Source organism: Pelophylax lessonae (assembly GCF_965119305.1).
Source record: "Pelophylax lessonae genome assembly, chromosome: 4".
NCBI lineage: Eukaryota > Metazoa > Chordata > Amphibia > Anura > Ranidae > Pelophylax > Pelophylax lessonae.
The window spans coordinates 404,204,320-404,226,921 of record NC_138771.1 but is presented as its reverse complement, the minus strand read 5'-3'; the positions used below and the strand labels follow the sequence as shown (position 1 = coordinate 404,226,921).

Genomic DNA, 22,602 nt, shown 5'->3' with positions numbered 1-22,602 from the left:
GTACAAGGTAAAAGGGATTTTGAATAAGGAAGGCTATCACTCCATTTTGCAAAGCCATGCCATACCCTGTGGACAGCGCTTGATTGGAGCCAATTTCCTCCTACAACAGGACAATGACCCAAAGCACACCTCCAAACTATGCAAGAAGTATTTAGGGAAGAAGCAGTCAGCTGGTATTCTGACTGTAATGGAGTGGCCAGCGCAGTCACCAGATCTCAACCCTATTGAGCTGTTGTGGGAGCAGCTTGACCGTATGGTACGTAAGAAGTGCCCATCAAGCCAATCCAACTTGTGGGAGGTTCTTCAGGAAGCGTGGGGCGAAATTTCTTCAGATTACCTCAACAAATTGACAGCTAGAATGCCAGAGGTCTGTTACATAAAAGGGGACGGATACATGGTTTACCAATGTCAATAGTCAGAGTGGAGGATCCTCCACATTTTTATAATAAATACTGACCACGCAGCATACAAGAGTTTCCATAGGATGTACTTTGGTGCATAATTCAACATACAGCCCTAATTGTTACCAGGAATACTCTAATTTTGCACTGCTAATGGGTATTAGAATGGATATAGCAAGTCTTATATTGTGTTTTTGATTATTAGGTGACATTTCATAACTTGTAAGCACAAGAACTAATTGTATTTTGGTTTTTGTTTTCCCGTGCCAGAACTGTACTAAATGCTTGTTTGCATTTTGTTATTCATCCCAACATAGCTCTATCTGAGGAAATTGTGCCAGTACCAGCCATCTTCTTCTGACTCCCATGTGTACAAGGCCCAAAAGGTCTTGTCCAACAAAGTTAAAAACATAAAAAAAACAGGAATGTTTGTTTAAACTACTTCTAAATAAACGGTATATGTGATTTGGTTAACAATAATAATACTGATGATTAAGTTAAACCTTTGCTTGAAGTATACAGAAGAGCTGACTGAAATGAGACTAAAGGTGTATCTGTCAAATTCTCCTCCACAGACATCTGAACAGCATAGCCAGCATCAGGATTAACATTAGGTAACGACAGTAGATCTGTAGAACGTACGAAAAAGTTTCCATGGAAAGTATGGATAGAAAGGCCTGGAAGAAAAAGATGTAAAAAAAAAAAAAAAAAAAAAAAAGGCTTAGAATATGCTTATAGATACAACCTTTGCCTAAAGAAGAAATTATAGAATTTAAAAAACCATTGTAACTTAAAACAAAATAAAGTAGGAAAAAATCATAAAATGTAATTAATATTGCTAGATGGGATAGTTTGAAATAGGCACTAGATGCAAATCGGTATAGCTTACTGAGATATGGGGGATGTTGAGATCCCTGAAACCCAGGGGCCTCTGCAGTATATTGTTCCTGGCTAAAAAGGAGATATACAACCCTTGAAGCAATCTGAGGCCTCCAAGGCCAGGAAAAATCTGATTGCCACTCAGGGGATCAGGAAGGATTTTTTTTCTCCTGCTGTAGCAAATTGGATCAATGCTTTGCTGGGGTTCTTTGCCTTCCACTGGATCAACTGTGGGTATAGGATTGTGTATATGGGATTGTATGATTTAATATTTTTTTTTTTAGTTGGTTGAACTAGATGGACTTGTGTCTTTTTTCTACCCAACTATGTAAATATATATATGGTGTGGGGCATAAGGGGAGCCTGCAAGCAGTGGATTGCCTAGAAAGGTTTACCAACTGCCACATAGTGGTAGCAAGCATTCAGACATATGTCCATTTCATCCTGTTACCATGGAGAAAAGTGATATTTTTACAAACCTTTTGTACACCTGATCCTCATGACAGCCTCAAAACCAATCTTCCGGGTCAGGTATCGCTTAAATTCCTTCTGTAACTTTTCAACTTGCACGGGATTGTGCTGGTTATGGTAAGCACGGTAATAGTAAATGCTACCAGCTGAATACCTAGAAATGCAACCTGAAACAGCAGTAAAATACAAGCAGTCAGTATGAAACTAGACACCTGTTTAACAAAGTCTGAAAGCAAGCTTTAAAACATACCCAGAGAGGCCAAATCAGAGTATCGTCCACTCAGAAGGAACAGGTCCACAGATACCTGTTGCCCTGAACAATCTAAGGCCAACTTTTTGTAGAAGTCAGTTGCTGGCGTCAAATTGTGGATATCCTGTCATGAGAACATTCAAAAATTAAAATTTCATTATATGTATTGTTTTGTAATTTTACCTTATCTGCAAAGATCAACCCTTGAACCAGCTATAATGGTGCAGACTAAGTTCAAATGCCTAAGTTGATTTAATGAGTTAAGAATGAAAAAAAGCTGGAGAGCTGTAAAAAATTAGATTTTTTGTCTTACCGTAAAATCGTTTTTCTGATGTTCATTGAGGAACACAGCTCCAGAATCTTCTTGACCATTGGGTTATTGCTGCCCCCTACAGGAGTAGGACATTAGGCAGGAAAAGCTTTACCACGCCTATGGGGCAGTCCCAGGGGATATACTAGGCACTCAGTTTTGTTGCAAGAAGTGTCAGAAGAGAAGAAATATAACCCAACTCAATAGATGGGTGGGTGCGGTGTCCATCAATGAACATCAGTGAAAAGGATTTTATGGTAAAACAAAAATCCAATTTTCTCTTTTGTTTACTGACACAGCTGCAGAATCTTATTGACCATTGGGACCATTGGGAAGTTATAAAGCAGTGTCAAACATGAGGGGTGGGAAAAACACAGCAGAAAACAAAATTCCCAAAGGCTAAACCTAGCCAACCAGGTAACAGAGTTCAACCAGTAACAACTGGAGCTCACCTGAAACAAACACCCTCAAAGATGCATAGTCCTCTCAAACAGCAGTTTGCAAAACCTTGCAGCCAAGCAGCATCCGCAGATGCCAGCGCATCCACTTTGTAAAAACTTTGTGAAAGCGTGCACAGACGACCAGCAGCCGCCTCGCAAACTTGCATCACTGACGCCTGATAGTGAAAGGCCCAGGAGGCACTAAGTGTCCACGTAAAATGTGCCTTAACAGGGAACCACCACCTGTCTGATCCATCTGGAAATTATTGCGGCAGACACGGCCAAACCCTTGCGAGATACATCCATAAGGACAAATAGCTAGTCTGATTTCCGAAAACTACTCGGTTGCCGCCAGGTACACCCTGAACGCCCAAACCACATCCAGAGAATGCAAGGCAATCTCCTTAGGATGCCTAAGCTTAGGACACAGGGAAGGCAACACCATGTCTTCATGCAGAAGGAAACCAGAAACAACCTTAGGAAGGAATGACTGACAAGGATGAAGCACCACTTTATCTCTGTGAACCAAGTAAGGTGAACAACAAGATAAAGCTGCCAGCCCTGGCACCCTACGTGCAGAAGAAATAGCCACCAGAAGGCTACCTTCCAGGACAATGCAAGTAGAGGAATCTCGTGAATATTTTCTAATTGCGGTTCTTAAAAACCGACAGCACCAAGTAGAGATCCCACAAGGGCAACGGTAACTGCACTGCGATGGTAAATCTTCTTGGAAGTAGATTTACTAGCTTGCAGCAGCATGGGAAACACCGATTCAGACAACCCTCTGTTATGGATATGTTTCTTTAAATGCAACTCTATGGTGCATCTCTGTTGTACTACTTCCTGTGTTATGCTTCCTGTTCCGTTTACTTCAGTAAAGCACAGCTTGTGTACAGTAATGGCTTGTGCTGTCTCCTTACATATATCGCATCAAACATGGTGTCAGAAGATTTCTGGATCCATACTCTTTCTACACATTTGATGCGGAGAGCCTGCTAGCCTTGATGTGAGTGTTCTTAGAACTGATTGTGCTTTCTAACAATTGCATTCCTGTCCTGGATACTGAGTATTTGCAGCAAGGAAAACAGCATCATGGCAGCTCACGGCATTCCACTGCCTGAGGCAATGAGGGTGAGTGGAGATGTCAGCAGGGACAATTTTATGGCTGAGTTTGAGGACTACTCCCTAGCCACAGGGTAATGTGAGAAGCCTGCAGCAGTGCAAGCAGCCACACTGAGAAGGGTGATGGGCAGTGAATGCCTCCATGTATACAAACATAATCTGAACCTCACAGAGGAGGAAAAGAGTGACAACAAAACCATTCTGGATGCATTGGAAGCTTTCTTCAGACCCTCTAAAAATGTCATATATGAAAGAGGACTGTGAATCAATAGACAGGTTTGTCACACAGCTAAGAGAAAAAGTTGCAAGCTGTGAGTATGGCTCTCTGAGAGATGAAATAGTTTTGGGTATCACCAGTGAAAGCACACGTCGCCACCTGTTGAGGAAACATGATTTAGATCTACATACAGCAATTGAGATATGTCGCACTGCAGAAATTACTGACAAACATATGAATGCTATGGAGCAGGATAAACTGATTGACAATATCCATGCAGCCTCTAAACAGCAAAGCTTCAGAAACCACCAGTATAAGTTTCAGCACAAGGGTCACCTACACAACTCCCCTGGGAGGAAGCCTGCATCATGCAAGTATTGCGGCAATGTGCATGTACGAGAGAAAGAAAAGTGTCCTGCATATGGGAAAATCTATACTGCATGTGGTAAACCAAATCACTTTGCAAGGGTGTGTCTTTCCAGTAAAATGGAAGCAAGGAAGCTGCACACAATTGAGCAAATGTCAGATCCGGAGGACGCACACCTGCTTAGCACTGATCTGGTTTACTCAGAATGCATTGGTGCTGTAAACACAAAGGGCAAAAAATGGTTTGTAAACCTCAGATTAAACAATATAATCCAACCCTGCCAGCTGGACTCGGGTGCAACGTGTGATGTCATGAGTATAAAGGACAAAATGAAACTGGCACCCAGAACACCCCTTCAGCCTAGTAGCACCAAACTAAAGTTGTATTCAGGGGAACTAATGGAATCATTGGGGCTATTCCAAACAGAATGCAGCATACGTGATTGTATACACAAACTGAACTTTGAGATTGTTGACGTGGATCAGCAACCTCTATTATCGGGTTCAACATGTGAGCGCCTTGGACTGATGCTGTTCACCATTCCTGCTGAGCTACATAATGTTGATAATCAGCCTGCAAAATCTGACTAGGCCACTGACAAAACAGCAAATTCTTCATGCCTACAGTGATGTGTTTGAGGGCCCTATAGTCTCTGATCCAGGAGTGGTTCGTTTTGAACTTGATACTACCATTCAACCTGTACAATGTGCCCCTCGCAATATGACTATCGCCATTAAGCCACAGGTTAAAGCTCAATTAGATAAATATGAAGCTGAAGGACATCTAACTTCAGTATCGGAGCCTACAGATTGGATCAGTAACATAGTTGTTATCAGAAAGCCTGAGAAGATCAGTATATGCATTGATCCCACGTTTCTGAATATGGTCCTGAAATGGTAACACTACTTAATGCCAACACTCGATATATTGCACAAACTACCTAGGGCACGTGTCTTCACACTTGTGGATGCTAGAGATGCCTTTTTGCAGTGCAAACTGGATGAAAGGAGTAGCTACATGACCACGTTCTGGACTCCTTGAGAAAGAGATGGCTCAAACTACCATTTGGAGTCTCTGTAGCACCTGAGGTATACCAGCGAAAGCAGCAGGAACTAATAGGTGGTCTTCATGGAATGGAGCCAATAGCTAATGACATTCTTATTGTTGGCTGTGGTAATACTGATAAGGAGGCTGAGCATGACCATGATAAAAAGTTAATAGCACTACTGGATCGTTGTAGGCAGGTGATGCTGAGGCTTAGTGTAAAGAAATAGCAGTTCAAGGTGGGAGAAGTTTGTTTCCATGGACATATCCTGTCTTCACAAGGCTTAAAAGCTGACCCGGATAAGATTAAAGCCATTGTGGACATGCCACTGCCTGCTGATGCCAAAGTGGTACAGAGATTTATTGGCTTTGTTACATACCTAGCAAAATTCCTCCCACGCTTATCTGAGGTGTGTGAGCCGTTATGGCGACTTCTGGACAAAGATGCAGTTTGGCACTGGCTTCCCAAGCATGACCAGGCAGTAGAGGACATAAAACGCTTGGTCACCTCTGCCTCATTGTTGAAATACTATGATGTTGCAAAGCCAGTTATGATACAAAGTGACTCCAGTAAAAATGGTCTAGGTTGTTGCCTTTTGCAGAAAGGTCAGCCAGCTGCATATGCATCCAGAGCTCTTTCATCAGCTGAGCAAAATTATACTGAAATTGAGAAGAAATGTTTAAGCATTGTATTTGCTTGCCAGCGTTTCCATCGTTCTCTTTATGGAAGGGATTCAATTACAGCAGAAACTGACCACAAACCTCTGATAGCCATATTCAAAAAGCCCCTTTTGTGTGCTCCCAAGCGTTTGCAGAGCATGATGCTTACATTGCAGCATTACAACCTCAATGTTGTCTAGAAGCCAGGATGTGATATGTATATCAGCGATACCCTGAGCAGAGCTACTTCTGATGATGTGGCACCTGGAGGTGAGCATGAGCATCGTACAATTTGTCTGCTGCAACAGGAACAAAATTTCTTTGCGGATATCAATCAAGCGGACCATCTTAATGTCACAGATCAGCGATTACATCAACTCATTCAGCACATTGACAGTGATGCAACTTTACAAGCTTTGAAGTCTGTTGTTTTGAGTGGGTGGCCAGATGTGAAAGAGGCAGTAAGAGGCAGTACCTGGAATTGTAAGGGAATATTGGTCCTTAGAGATGAAATCAGCATACAAATGGATTTTTGTAAAATCTTACCGTAAAATCCTTTTCTCTTAGCTCATCGACAGACGTAGTCCTCGGTGATACACCACCTTCGGGTTATGTTACCTCCGCAGGAGCAGGACTAGACAGGAAATTAAAAAGCTCTGGCCACACCCTAGGGGCAGTCCCAGAGGGTATATCCTCTCTCTCTCTGCCTCAGCAAATCAGTTATGTGAAAAAGCAGTGCTTAGAGAATTTAACCCAACCCAACTCCAAAACAGAGGGGCGGGGACTACGTCTGTCGATGAGCTAAGAGAAAAGGATTTTACGGTAAGATTTTACAAAAATCCATTTTTCTCTAGCGCTCATCGACAGACGTAGTCCTCGGTGATACACCACCTTCGGGACGTCCCAGAGCAGTATCACAACTGAGGGGTGGGGAAATGGAAATCAAATCCCAATCTAGAAGGCCCAACCGGTGCCAACTAGAAGTTTACAATGCTCATCCTTAATGATGAGACTCAACAAAAAAAGAGAAAAATTTTTTTTTTTTTTTTCAAACAGAAAAAAACCCTCGAGGTAGACCACCGGTCTCCTCAAATTGCGGCCTGCAAAACCTTGCGGCCAAATGAGGCATCCGCCGATGCCGTCACATCAATTTTATAGAATTTTGTAAAGGTATGTACCGACGACCAGGTGGCCACCTTACATACCTGGACCACTGACGCCTGATGGCGAAAGGCCCAGGAAGTACTGAGCGCTCGAGTGGAGTGCGCCCTAACAGGGAACGGAGGACTCTGACCCTTAATAGAATAAGCCTGTACCACCGTTTGTCTAATCCATTTGGCAATGGTCGCGGCAGATGCAGGCAAACCCTTTCTGGGGCCATCCGTGATCACAAAAAGTGAATCCGTCTTACGGAAAGATTCCGTAGCTTTCAGGTATACCCTGATTGCCCGAACCACATCTAAGGAATGCAACGCATGTTCCCGATGATGCTTGGGCTGAGGACACAAGGAAGGTAGTACAATATCTTCATTCAGATGAAAATCTGAAACCACCTTAGGAAGAAAAGATGGCTTAGGATGAAGTACTACCTTATCCCTATGAATCACTAGGTAAGGGGACTGGCATGATAATGCAGCCAGTTCTGACACCCTGCGAGCAGAAGTAATAGCCACCAAGAAGGCCACCTTCTGGGATAAAGTAAGCAAGGGAATCTCCCTGATGTTTTCAAAGGGAGGTTTCTGTAGAACCGACAAAACCAAATTAAGATCCCAGGGCGGTAAGGGCGCGCGGACTGGAGGAGCCAGGTGCCGCACCCCCTGGATGAAATTCCGCACCAAGGATTTGGTAGCTAAAGGCTTCTGAAAGAAGATTGCTAATGCTGAAACTTGACCCTTGATGGTGCTCAAGGCTAGCTTCTGCTCAGCCCCTTGTTGCAAAAAGGCCAATATTCGAGTCACCGAATAGGTACGTGGAGGAAATCCTAAAGATTCGCACCACGCAATATAAGTCTTCCATGTGTGATAATAGACTTTGCTGGAAGTCGCTTTCCTTGCTTTAATAAGGGTAGGAATGACTGAAGTAGACAAACCTCTGTCCTTCAGTACTTGGGTCTCAATGGCCAGGCCATTAAAACCAGCGACTGTAAAGCACGAAGGTAAATTGGTCCTTGAGACCACAGACACTCCCTGAGACGAAGTTCCCACGGAACGTCTGCGACTAACATGTCCAAGTCGGCCAGGCCGGCTTGAGGAGGCCAGCCTAGAATTTCTAGGACCACTGGCGCTGATTGGATCTGAACCAGGCGTCCCTAGAGCTATCTGGCCCCGACCATCCGAGAAAGTCTGGTCGTTTTCTGTTCCCACACATTTATCAGATACCTGATAGTTATCAGGAAAGGTGATCTTTTCTGGTTGAACCTCAGGGACCGAAGTCACCCGACTAGAGGCTACTTGGCCTATCTGGTCAACCAGATCCGATTCCTGTGAGGTATCGGGACTAATCTTAGGAAAAGGTAAAGGAAAAGATCTTTTCAGGGAACGGTAACTACCGCTTCCTGTGGTACTTAAATGTTGGAAGGGAAGAATCGCACCGGTAGTAGTGGTTGATGCTCGATCTAATGTCCTGAATACCGGTGAAAACGTCCCCCCACCCTGAAACCGGGTGGGGGCGCACCTTCAGGCTGTGTACTCCTTTGCTTCGGGTTTGGCTGGGTTGGTCCCCTTCTTGAACCCTCCTGGAGGAGTCTTGCCTTTCCCGCTAGTACCAGCCGGGCGCCCTTTATGGGCGGTAAAGAAAGGTCCTCGCTTGTTGCGAGGTCCCTTAGCTTTTGCAGCCTGTGGCAAAAAAGTGCTCTTGCCCCCAGTGGCACCCTTAATGATTTCATCTAGGTTGGCTCCAAATAGACGATTCCCCTGAAAGGGGAGATTGGTCAAGGTCTTTTTGGAACCTAGGTCAGCTGACCAGCATTTTAACCACAGCACACGTCTGAGGATCACTGCTAACTTAGATGCATGCCCTAATAGGGGAGTGGTGTCCAAGGCTGCGTCACAGATAAACCGTAGCCCTTGTATGATCTGTTCCATCAAATCAGATGTCTCCTGGGGAATATCTTTTCCCCTAAGATCTTGGCGTACCATTTTCGCCCATTCCGTAAGTGTCTGGGAAACTAGACCAATAACGATTACTGGTCTAAATGCTGACCCTATCAGAGAAAAGATAGTGCGGGACTCTGCTTCTATCTTTCGATCCACCGGATCCTTAAAGGACAAAGTGTCCTCCACTGGAATAACCGTGGCTTTATTCAGCCTGGAAATAGGCGGATCCACGACTGGTGGTACCGTCCATTTCTTAATGATGGATTCCTCAAACGGATAGCGTCTAGCAATACGCTTGGAAATAGTAAAGGTACGTTTAGAATGCTCCCATTCTCCTTTAATCTGATTACCAAAACATTTAGGTACAGGAAAAGCCTTCGCCGTTTTGATGGGCTTATTAGTCCCAAAAGGCCTCTCTGTTTCAGTTGCCTCTGCCGGTAAAGCCTCAAGTTTTAAGGTTTCTTGCACTGCCACAACTAGTGCGTCCACCAATGCTTCTTCCTGAATTATAGCAAGAGAAGAAGCGTCCTCACTGTCTGAGGGGGCTTTACCTGGGATAACAGCCCTTGCAGAGGAACCTGCAACTGCCGTGACCATCTCTGAATCTGAGTCAGAGGTGTCAGATGGTATAGGGGTAGGCGGGGGTCGCTTCCTTGACCCCCGTCCCTGACAGGCCGCCTCCACCCGAGCCACCATAGACTCCAAAATTGCTGTAAATGACTCTATACTCTGTGCACCGGCGGGTCCCAAGGCCCCCTCGAGGGAAACAGGTGGGGGAATATGTGTGGCAGGGTCCATAATAACTCCAGTTACTTCCTGGATAATATAATTCAAAAGTAAAGAAAAAAACTTTTTTTTTTTTTTTTTTTTTCTTTTCTGACCCCCAGCGCCACAAAAAAGCCCCTTAGTGTTACCTGCTTAGGGATCCCTATCGATCGAGAGAGAGAGAGAGAGATAGACCCCCAGGCTCACCACTTGATGCTCAGAGTTAAACTGCAACAGCTTACAGCGCTGTCTTGACAAACAGGAAGTCTTTTGGCTGGCTGCCCAGGAAGAAAGGAGGCGGCTCCGCCCCTCTGCACGCCTTCCGGCGCCTCCCCCAAGCTCCACGAGGTGTAGGATCACCTCAAACATGGCCGCCCCCATGCTGGAGACACGAGGCTACGCCAAAATGGCGGCTCGTGCGATCCAGCAAAAAAAATGGCGGCGGCCTAAACTGAATAGCGGTGTGCTGCAGGGCACACAACACTCTCTCTGCATGGGGATATGGCGTGGTTGGCGGTACCGGCCCTGGCGGACCGCGTGGCCGTTCGGGAGGCCTGCTAATAGCTGGAGATCTGATTTGGAAGGCAGTCTACATGTCCGTGGCTTCTGACTGGTAGGTAGCTTATACTTAACCCATAAGATTCCCAGAATGCCACAGATTACATCTTTAAAACATGTATACAATAGATTGTTAGCTCCCAAGCCAAGCCTCCTGGCTTTTGCACACATAAATCACACTCAAAGTAGGAGGATTTGTGACATGTTATAGGATAGAAAGGACTCTTTCTTACCATACAGAGAGGAGCCCGCGTTCACCACAAAACCCGTCAGGGAAAAAGGGGGAACATACTACTCACCATACCGGAACCAGGCGGGCACCAACTCCTGACAGTACCCCTCTCCACCAGGGCGGGAGGGCTGTCGACCGATACGGACGCCGTGACTCATGGTCTTTGGCGTTTCGGCGAGACGTTTAACTCGCGTGGACAGTCCTTTAATGGGACTTTGTCGCGGCCGACCCAGCGCGGAGCTATGGCCTGCACGCGCTCGTAGGCTGAACTGGGGTGACCACCGGATCTCAACATCCAGCCCGTCGCCCAGTTCAGCTTTTCTTGCTTGAAGATCTCACAGGAACACTGGAGAAAAAAGCTGTCTAAAAAAATCCTTTAAGAAAAAATTCTTGCCAGGACCTAAGATCCCAGCAAGGTGTCTAGGTCCTTACTCCTAACTAGACAGAAAATAACTGATTTGCTGAGGCAGAGAGAGAGAGGATATACCCTCTGGGACTGCCCCTAGGGTGTGGCCAGAGCTTTTTAATTTCCTGTCTAGTCCTGCTCCTGCGGAGGTAACATAACCCGAAGGTGGTGTATCACCGAGGACTACGTCTGTCGATGAGCGCTAGAGAAAAAATGGTATCTTGTACAAAGGTCCAAGAGTCATCGTGCCGAAGTCACTGAGAGCAGAGATGTTATTGCGCATACACTCCAGCCATATTGGTGGTGAAGCATGCTACCCACAAGCTCATGATACTCTTTACTGGCCCAACATGCATGGTGAAATCAAAGACTTTGTCAGTAATTGTACCACCTGCAATGAATATGCCCACTTACAACAAAAAGTAACCATGATGTCACATGAGATACCTACACGTCCGTGGCAGATTATCAGTATGGACTTATTCAACTACGCAGGCAATACCTGCTATTAGTTGATCATTATTCAGACTTCTGGGAAATAGACCTTCTTCCCGACTTATCCACTGAAGCTACATTTAAGAGGTGCAAGGCTCAGTTTGCACGTCATGGCCAACCAGATACAGTGATCTCCGACAATGGCCCTCAATTTGCAAGCCTACAATTCAGAAAATTTGCTACTGAATGGGAGTTTGAGCATGTTACTTCCTCACCCAGTCATCCACAGGCTAATGGCAAAGCTAAATCAGCTGTGAAGATTGTTAAAAATGCAAGAAAGCACAAAGTGATGGTAAAGACCCATGAAAAGCCATTTTACATTGGAAAAACACTCCAACTGAAGGCATGGATAGTAGTCCGGCACAAAGACTGATGTCAAGGAGATTAAAGACCTCCTTACCAGTAGCAAATAGGCTGCTTGAACCCTCTGTCATACAATGTGTTCCAGAAAAGTTAAGGATTAGGAGACAAGTGTCAAAGGCACGATATGACACATCGGCCAGAGATTTGCCAGAATTGAATATGGGGAAACAAATCCGTATGAAACCATTGCCTGGAGATCGTACAGGCCGTTGGAGAATAGATACTTGTCTGCAAAAGGTGGCACCACGCTCCTATCTTGTGGACGTTGACGGAACTCGCCATCGCCGCAGAGTGGCAGAGCAGCCTGAATCTCAGTATCCCGTTGATAGATAAGACTCACCCAGTATCACAAGGACACACTCACCCATTGACAGTGAGGAGTGTACAGAGGCACAGCCTCATACCAACGGCAATGACAGTTATGGGCAAGCCAGTATGCCTAACAGCCGTCAAGCGCAGAGCATGCCAGTACATGATGAGAAAAGCCCAGTAACTTCAGAGAGGGCTAAAGGAATCCTTGCACAAGGGCGAGTCTTCACCCGTAATGGTAGATGTTCAAAACCACCTATGAGACTTAACCTATAGAATGTGTCCTTGCTGTGTCTCTATCAAATTTCACATGTTCATTTATTAATACTAAAAGGGGGAGATGTTATGGATGATATGTTTCTTTAAATGCAACTCTATGCTGCATCTCTGTTGTACTACTTCCTGTGTTAGGTTTCCTGTTCCTGTTTGTTTACTTCAGTAAAGCAAAACTTGTGTACAGTAATGACTTGTGCGGTCTCCTTATATATATTGCATCAAACACCCTCTATCCTTAAGCACCTATCTTCCGACAGCCAAGCCGCTATAGCCAGCGACTATAAAGCAAGATGGAAGATTGGCCCTTGAGAGAACAGATCTCTACTAAGAGGAAGTCTCCAAGGAGCATCGACGACCAACCGTATCAGATCTGCATACCAAGACAGGTGAGGTCAGTCTGAGGCCACAAGAATGTGGCCGTAATCCCTTCTGCCTCGAACCTACGCAGGAGACTTGGCTAAAGTTCTAGAAGAGGAAAGACGCATGTCAGACGATACTGGCCCCAAAGGAGAAACCAATGCGCCTGTGGCGTCGGCCAGAGGATTCAGAGACCATGCCATAAACCTAAGCACCTTCCTGTTGAGTCGAGAGGCCAATAGGACTACCTCGGGAGTTCCTCACCGGAGACACAACAGATGAGGCACCTCCGGAGGAAATGTTCAGTATATCGATCAGTAGTCTGGATTTTTCCAGGGTCCAGACCCACTGAGCACAATCAGTGCCAAGAACACCACCCCACTCGGACAGGTTGGCATACGTGGTGACCACCGTCCAGTACAGGCGAAGGAAGATTTACCCTGTCGAAGCGCCAGAGAGCGTAGTCACTGAATCAGGAACCTTCTCGTACCCCAGCATTACAGGATCAGATTGTCTAGAGACTGCAAATGCTTGACCCTTATGGCAAGAATCTCACTTTGCAGAGGTCTCATGCGGCACTGTGTAAACGGAACTGCCTCTAAGGTAAACCCCATCAGACCCAGCACCCGCATGCAAGTCCCGAAAGACCTACTGCTGGACAACAGCAGCCGAATTGCATCCTGCAGATATTGGAACTTGTCCCATGAGAGGAACACCCTGGCTGAGGCTGAGTCCAGAGCAGACCCAGATAGTCCAACTAGGTGGACGGAACCAGAGCCAATACCTGGAGATTTAATTTCAAACCAAACTCCTGCAGAGTCCGCACAGTAATCTTCCGGTTGTCTGCAGAGCAGTCGGAGACTCTGCAGAAGATGGTCATCCAGGTACTTCAGTATCGCAATCCCCCGCTGGCGCAACAATGCCAACACTTGGGCCAACACTTTGTAAAGACCCAGGGAGCTGAAGTGAGACCTCTTGATAATACTCCTCGCCCACGGCAAGCGGAGGAAGCGCAGATGACCGACATATCAAAATATGAAGATAAGCGTTCTTGATATCGATAAGAGGCCAGAAGATCTCCCCTGATGTAGGGATGCCACTACCGTACAAATGTAATCCATTCGGAAAACATCTGTAACCGCACAAAGTGGTTAAGAGCTTGAGGTCCAAGATTGGACGTAGCTCGCTTTTCTTCCTGGGACTTGCAAATATGATTAAATGAAACCCACGAAAAGAAAAATGTTCAGATTCTGAGGCCGGAACAATCACCCTTTGTAGTAGCAAGTCTTGCACCGCCCCGAAGACACGCATACCCCAAGGAAATGGGGGATCCCCCTCCAGATCCTGGCGCAAAAGCTTTATCCACTCGTGAAAGCCAGGCAAACAAGTCTATGGCCTAAAGACTGAACCAGCCACAGTAAACATGTGGCGGACCAAAGTTTCGGCTCTCCTGTCAAAGGGATCTTTAAAAACCGCAGACTCCTCCACTGGAATTAGGGTGTTTTTTTCAGCCTGGAGACCTGAGAGTCCACCAACAGTGAGACTGCCCACGTAGTCAACAGAAACTCAAAGGATACATCCATCGAAACGCTTAGGCACCGCCATAGTGTGTTTAGGACAACTCCACTGACTTGCAACAATTTTGTCACAGTAGGCGGGAAAAGGGAATACCTTTGCTGTTTTAGAGGATCTGCGGGCAACAAGGAGACCGGTGCCTCTAAAGCAGAAGCAGCTGCATCCTCCATGCTGAAAGTTTCCCGCACCGATACAATCAGTGCCTCCACCAAGCCTTTTCATGCGAAGCTGCAGCCGAAGAGGAATCATCCTCACTACCAGAGCACTTGAAGTGCATGGACACAGACCCAGTAGGGTCGGTATATACTAAGCTCACCCTGAAAACATAACAAGCAGGGGAGCTTGCTGACCACAATCCCGCAGGGAGATGCCAGTCAAAGGTCCAAAAAAGGACCACCTATTAGACCCGGCAAAAAAAACAAGGGGGTCGTCCACCATAGATAGGACATGGCCCCCTTGGTTGGGAGAGGGTGCCCGCCGTGACACAAACGTGCAGGCAGGGTACCCTCGCCCACACAATAATGACTGCTACACTGTCACTTGGGGGGCCAAAAGACCCACAGTGACTGTTTAGAGGAGCTGGGGGGGGGGGGGGTGTAGGAGCCCACGTCCACCCCAAAACCCTCCAGGGGTAGTGGGGGGACAGTTACTTACTACACCATGGAACCGGGTGGGCACCACTCCAGGCAGACCACTGCATCATCGGAATGGGAGTGCTGCAGACCAGAGGCATGCTGCGACTCAGGCCGTGGCCAGGTTGTGTGCATCCTCGCAAGACGTTTAACTCCAGTGCAATGGGGCTAGGACGCGGCCAACCTAGCGCGGAGCTGAGATCATGTCGCGCTCGTTGGCCGGACTGGGGAGACTTTAAGGATCTAGAATATCCAGTGCGTCGCCTAGTGTCCTACTTCTGTAGGGGGCAGCATAACTCAATGGTCAAGAAGATTCTGGAGCTGTGTAGTTCAATGAACAAAAGAGAAATGAAACATTTATAGTTCATGAGAATAGAAAGTTTAATGCAGTACACATTTTAAATCTGGGCAGTTGAAGAATACACCACTGTCCAACATCAGGAGGATGTTTTAATATTGCAACTAAGGTGAAATATTTTACCATATCAAATAAATAACGGAGTACTGCTTTTGATTCTTTTGTATAAGGCTATACAGATCACATCCCTTCAAAATACCCCACTGTAGCACAACAGCAAGTGAATTCTGGCATCTTAAAAAAAAAAAAAAAGTCACTCTTAATTCCGTTGAAGAATTCACCTGGGTATAAACACGGAAGATTTTTGTTCAACCTGTGGGCTAAATGAAAATCTTACAGATTCTCCCATCCACTCTATACAGCGTAGATGGAGGAATCTCCTGCTGTGTCCATTATATTCTGACAGCCGCAGTCTCTCTGAAGGCCCGAACAGCGCTGCATCGGATTGAATGCGTCTGCCTCACAATTTTACACCTTGTTCCTTGGATTTTTTTCCATCAAAAAAGGTTTGTGAATCTGTATAGTGTGCACAAAGCTTTAGTGAAGAAGTGCTCACTGCGGCTTGGTTACATCAAAAATGATTTCAGCAGTCATTATTATAGTGGGTCCCTGAGGCTACATCTACTGTACCACACCCAGCACTTTACAACATACAAGGGATATCCCAAGTGCTAAACTGGTTAAAGGAGAAGTTCACCTTTTGCAAAATGTTACAACCACACACCTCCCAGGTCTGACAGCTAGTAGGGTTCTGCCCCCCACTAACAGTCATGGCCTGACCGTGTCACTCATTCACAGAGTCCTGTGAATAGAAAATTACAAGGTAAAAGGATTGTAATTTTCAATGAAAATTAATGAGTCCATTCTCTCTTCCTATGAAATTTTATCTGCTTGGCCATACGGGAGGTACAGGCAAGTAGATTCACTGGCAGATCTGCTGGAGACCTGCATGGCACCAGCAATCTTACTGGTTTACAGGCTACAAAAATAAATAAATGCAAATTTTTTTTTTAACTGCAGAAAAATGTGCATTTATTATTTTTTTCCTACAAAGTGAACGTATCCTTCATACATACAATGCAATGGATAGTGCTTTTAAAGTGACAATAGAGGTTAATTTGTTTGCTCTGTGCAGTGGTTTACATAGAGCAGCCCTGATCCTCCTTTCAGATCCCTCCTCTTCAGCCAGTCCCCCCCAATAGCAAGCCACTTGCTCCGGAGGCACTGGTTTCCTGAGCCCTGCTCTATGTGTTCATAAGAAACACAGAGCCGCGGCTTGGCCCGCCCTCTCCTTATTAGCTCACTAGCTGTAATGCACAGTAGCAGGAGCCAATGGCTCCCGCTGCTGTCTCAGCCCACGAGGAAGGAAAGACGCGGGAGAAGCTCAGCTCTCGTGAACATCGATGGATCGAGATGGAGCTCAGGTGAGTATTAGCGGGGGCTGGGGTGCGCTGTACACAGGTTTTTTACATTCATGAATACAATAAATGAAGATGGAAAAACTTGAGCCGTTAAAACCACTTTAAAAAAAGCTGAAACTGGCATTACCTTAGCAGTGGATTTTTGGTTGGGCTCCTCTCTAGGTTTTAGTGCTCCAGCTCCTATTGTTGGCAATTGTGTTTGGAATACAGATATACGTCCACCAGTGGGTGATATCAGCTTATAGGCAGCTTGGAGTGCTGGTCCCAGTGCACTTTGTGTTTCAGAGGACTTTGTGAACATTTGTGGCAGGTTCTTCAGCAAATCTTGGACCAGCTAAACATAAAAATGTAAAGAAAAGCAGGATAACTACAAAAACATATAGATGACAAAACTAATCAGCTACATGACCATGAAACAATTGTGAATTAGATCTATGTTGGTTCATCCTGCCACAAGCACTGAACATTAAAGCTGAAGCTATATAGTTACATATTTAGGTTAAAAAAAAAAAAGTCCCATCTAATTGAACCAATGAAGAGTAAAGAAAACCAACAGAACTAGGATTAAGCAAGAATTATGAATCTGAACTTCAGGCAAATATTAAAGACTAAATTTATAGCAGCATTGTACCTACCATTGTGCCCTCCTAGCGCTGCAGCCTCTATCAGACTAACATTCTACACTTCCAGGAGTGTCGGATGCCTTTTTTATCTGCCATTTGATGTGCTTCCATCCTCTAATTTTCCAACAGAAACCCAGGCCAAACTTTTATTTGTGCACAACAGCAATGACAGTGTCAATCTCTGCTAACGTGTTTCGGCCGCAGCCTTCCTCATAGTGCTTCCATCCTCTGAATCCTATCACTCCAGGGCACAGCGGTGACATAGGTGTCAGACCATGGAACCACAGCTTGTGGTTTACCTGGTAATCCTGGTAGATGATTCACTATTTTTCCCCACTTTCTTTAAAGGGGTGATAACACTGTTCTGTATAAAATAGCAAAGAAGCAAATAAGATTGATTTACTAAAAGTGGAGAATGCAAAATCTGGTGCAGCTGTGTAAGTAACCAATCAGCTTCTAACTTCAGCTTATTCAATTAAGCTTTGACAAAAAACCTGGAAGCGGATTGCTTTCCATGCAGAGCTGCACCAGAGTTTGCACTCTCCAGTTTTAGTAAATCAAGCCCAATGTGTATGGCCTTGCACTTGATAAGGCAGCACACTCAGGCTTTAGATGACCTTTGACAACTGACTTTTAAAGAGGAGCTTCAGTTGGTATTTGAAAATTAGAGAAGTCAGCAGCTACAAAAACTGTGGCTGCAGACTTTTAATAAGCAGTCACTCACCTGCCCAGGGATCCAATGCTGTGCTCACCCAAGCCAGTTTCTTCCCCAGTCTTCAATCCCTGGCACCATAACTGTGGGCAGCAGGCTTGTGACACCTTCTGGCTTAACAGCCAGCTTCTCACTGCGCATGCACAAGCAGCACTGCTCTTTGTGAATGGTCCCACAGTGTTCTAGAACCTGTTCTATGTCCCAGAAGGCAGCGGGCAGGGAGGTAGGACAACTAGGAACTAGGCGAGGAAAAAGAGCAGAACTTCCCCTTTTGGGTAAAGCTCTGCTTTAACCACTTGCTGACCAGCCACCATACTTGTACATCAGCAGGTCGGCTCTGTCCCACGAAGCGCTGTACCTGTATGTCGTTTCGCGGGACAGCTAATGGGGGCTTACACACAGATTGGCCACAGGGGGAGCCAATCAGTGGGTCCGGCAAATGATCCCCGCGGAAACAGAACGTCCTTCTACCAATGTAAACATGGCAGAACGCTGTTCTGTCAGTGATGAACACAGGGATCCTGTGTTCCTCCTATTTGGGAACACAGGTCTCTGTGTTCATCCAGAAAGTCCACCCCTGCCCCCCCAGTTAGAAAACAACCCCTAGGGACACATTTAACCCTTTGATCGCCCCTGGTTTTAACCTCTTCCCTGCCAGTGTCATTAGTACAGTAACAGTGCATATTTTTAGCACTGATTACTGTAGTAATGTCACTGGTCCCATCAAAAGTGTCAAAAATGTCAGTTGTCCTATCTGTCCACCACAATCCCGCTAAAAATCGCTCATCTCCGCCATTACTAGTAAAAAAAAAAAAATTACATAAATCTTTCCCCCAGTTTGTAGATGCAATAACTTTTGCACAAACCAATTAATATACACTTACTGGGATTTTTTTTGTTACCAAAAATATGTAGCAGAATACATATTGGGCTAAAATGATACAAAAATATGATTTTTTTAGATTTTTTTATTAGGAATGTTTTATAGCAGAAAGTAAAAAATATATATTTTTAGTTTTTTGTTTTTTTTCTTCAGAACGGTTGCTCTTTTTAAGTTTATAACGCAAGAAAAAAAAAACTCACACAGGTAATCAGATACCACCAAAAGAAAGCTCAATTTGTGGGGAAAAAAGGACAGCAATTTATTTGGGTACAGGCGGTCCTCGGGTTACAAACAAGTTAGGGACTGTAGGTTTGCTCTTAAGTAGAATTTGTTTGTAAGTCGGAACAGGTAGATTTTTTAAGTTTCGCTCCACCCAAAAGAATAATTTTGTACGTTTTTTTGGATAGCATAAAGAAGGGTTAACTCCCTGTACCATCTGTTTTGCTGTTTGTACCCCTGTTCAGAAGGTTTCTGTCCCTATCACAACTGGATTTTGAAAATTTTGGGTTGTTGTGGAAAAAAGGATTAGTGATAAAGCTTCAGGGGAGACAACTTTTACCCATGAGAACTCTTACAGGAGTGAATTTCCCTTCCTAGGGGGGGAGATTTCTCCACACTTCCTATTGTCTCTCTCTGCAAGTAGGAGGGGTTTGTAAGTCGGGTTGTTTGTAACCCGGGGACCGCCTGTACATCGTCGCAGGACAGCGCAATTGTCAAAGTAACGTTACGGTGTCGTATCGCAAAAAATGGCCTGGTCATTAAGGGGGTAAAACCTTCCGGTGCAGAGTGGTTAAAGTGGAACTTTTCACACGTTTTAAGAAAGTTTGGCAAAGTAAAGTTCTTCTTGGCACATGATGATCAGTGTTACTTTTGGCAGCAAATTTCGATTTAGTTATAGTCTTGACTAAAATGCTATTTTAGTTTTAGTCATCTAAATTGTTTTAGTCCTATTTTACTGGGCTAAAATCTCCAGTACATTTCAGTCGACTAAAATTTCATAAATTTTAGTCAACTACAAATTGAATGCGTTTAGGTAAATTGTAATGCATTATTTAAAAATGTCTCTAGAATTTCCAAACTTAATATATACTTCTGGAGTAAAAATCTAATATGTTATTATTTCTAGTATTAAGGTTTAAACATGCACTACAGGCACAGATTTAGCTATTGCGATATATAACGTTCCTATAATAAAAGCAAGTTTCATAAAAGAAAAAACTGGATTTTTGACTTACCGGAAAATCTTTTTCTCTGAAGTTCATTGACAGACGCAGATCCATAGAATTCTTGACCATTGGGTTATGCTGCCCTCTACAGTAGTAGAACACTAGGCTGGAAAAAGCTTTACCACGCCTATGGGGCCGTCCCTGCAGGCATACACCCACACACTCTGCTATAGGCTTCAGTTTCGTTGCAAGCAGTGTCCAGAGGAAAAATCCAAACTCGCGCAAGTTAGAGGGGCGGGTGCTGTGTCTGTGATTGAACTTCAAATAAAAGGATTTTACGGTAAGCTAAAAAACTGAATTTTTGTAAAATCTTACCGTAAAATTCCTTTCTCTGAGTCCTCCGACAGTCGCCGCCCCCCTCCAAGTCCTCACCAATGGGTATTGACCTTTGCTCCGTAGGAGTAGCTAGGCAACAAGAATTGTTAATACAAAAGCTTTTATAGCATAGACACACCCCTAGGGGCTGTCCCCTCAGTCAATACCTCCCTGCACCAGCATTCCCAACTCAGTTTGGTAGCATAGCAGTAAGCGTACCTAAAAACCCCAAAAGGGGGGCGGGGGGCGGCGACTGACGGAGGACTCAGAGAAAGGAATTTTACGGTAAGATTTTACAAAAATTCCATTTTCTCTTACGTCCTACGACAGTCGCCGCCCCCCCCCTCCAAGTCCTCACCAATGGGACGTCCCAAAGCAGTGTAGACATGAGGGGTGGGAGACGCAACCGTAGAAAGGCAACGCAGTACCCACATCAGAGAAAGGAACCCTACCACAGTAAGAGAACCAACTGGGCAACAGGAAAACGTACTCAACAGGAGCAACAACCCAGGAAAACAAGTAACCCAGGGGTAAAACACCCCAACAACCAAGGGCCCACAAAAACAAGGGTCCCTAAGAAACTGCCGCACTGAGAACTTTACGGCCAAAGGAGGCATCAGCCGATGCCTGAACATCCACCTTATCGAATTTTGAGAAGGTGTGAACGGACGACCAAGGTCGCCGCCTTACACACCTGGGCCACAGAAGCCTGATGACGGTAAGCCCAAGACGTACTCAAAGACCTGGTAGAGTGCGCCTTCACAGGGAAGGGGGGAACCTTCCCCTTCAAGGCATAGGCTTGTTCAATGATCTGTCTGATCCATTTGGCGATGGTCGCAGCCGACGCCGCCATGCCCTTCCGAGGTCCCTCAGGAAGGACAAAGAGGGAATCCGACTTGCCAAAAGATTTAGTGGACGACAGGTAAACTCTGATCGCCCGGACAACATCCAAGGAATGTAAGGCAACCTCTTTCGGATGCTAAGGCTTCGCGCATAGCGAAGGCAAGACAATGTCTTCATTTAGGTGAAATTCTGAGATCCTTTTCGGAAGAAAAGATGGGTTAGGCCGCAGGACCACCTTATCCTTGTGGACCACCAGGTAGGGAAAGTTGCAGGACAAAGCCGTTAGCTTCGACACCCTGCGAGCCGAAGTGATCGCCACCAAGAAACCTTCTTGGATAACAGAGACAACGAGATCTCCCTGATCTTTTCAAAGGGAGCCTGTTGCAACACGGACAGAACCAAGTTCAAGTCCCATGGAGGTAAAGGTTCCCTCCTAGGAGGGGCCAAATGTCGCACCCCCTGAACAAAGGTGCTAACCAATGAATTAGACGCCACAGGGCGTTGAAAGAGAACGGCCAGCGCAGAAATCTGACCCTTAATCATGGCCAATGCCAAACGCTGGTCCACTCCCGTTTGAAGGAAAGCCAACACTCTCGACACCGAGTACCCCCTGGACTCACACCAGGCAAAACACGCTTTCCAAGTACGGTAGTAAATCTTCCCCGAAGAGGCTTTTCTAGCCTTGATCAAAGTGGGAATGACCTCAGGGGAGAGACCCCTATCCTTCAGGACCTGGCTTTTAACAGCCAGGCCGTTAAAGCCAGAAGACAGGAGGTCTTCTCGAAGCGGCAGACACCACGGAGCGTCGACTGCCAGATTTACGAGGTCTGCATACCAAGACCGGCGAGGCCAGTCCGGTGCCACCAGAATCACTGTGTGCGGTTCCGAGGCTAACCTGCGAAGAAGCCTGGACAGCAGTTGAATCGGTGGAAAGGCATACATCAGACGATACTGATGCCAGGGCGCCACTAACGCGTCTGAGGCGTCTGCCCGAGGA

At 45.6% G+C, this 22,602-nt stretch overlaps 1 protein-coding gene across 1 annotated transcript in view; it reads right to left on the bottom strand.

The window, feature by feature from the left end:
- The window catches only part of SEC24A (SEC24 homolog A, COPII coat complex component), a 195,163-nt gene that overhangs the window by 47,906 nt on the left and 124,655 nt on the right, over positions 1-22,602 (bottom strand). The window contains exons 13-16 of the mRNA XM_082252885.1: positions 17,131-17,337; positions 2,002-2,125; positions 1,760-1,918; positions 905-1,078 (exon numbers count right to left, since the gene is read on the bottom strand). Coding sequence (XP_082109011.1) covers positions 905-1,078; positions 1,760-1,918; positions 2,002-2,125; positions 17,131-17,337 — 664 coding nt within the window. The remainder of the gene's footprint in view (positions 1-904; positions 1,079-1,759; positions 1,919-2,001; positions 2,126-17,130; positions 17,338-22,602) is intronic.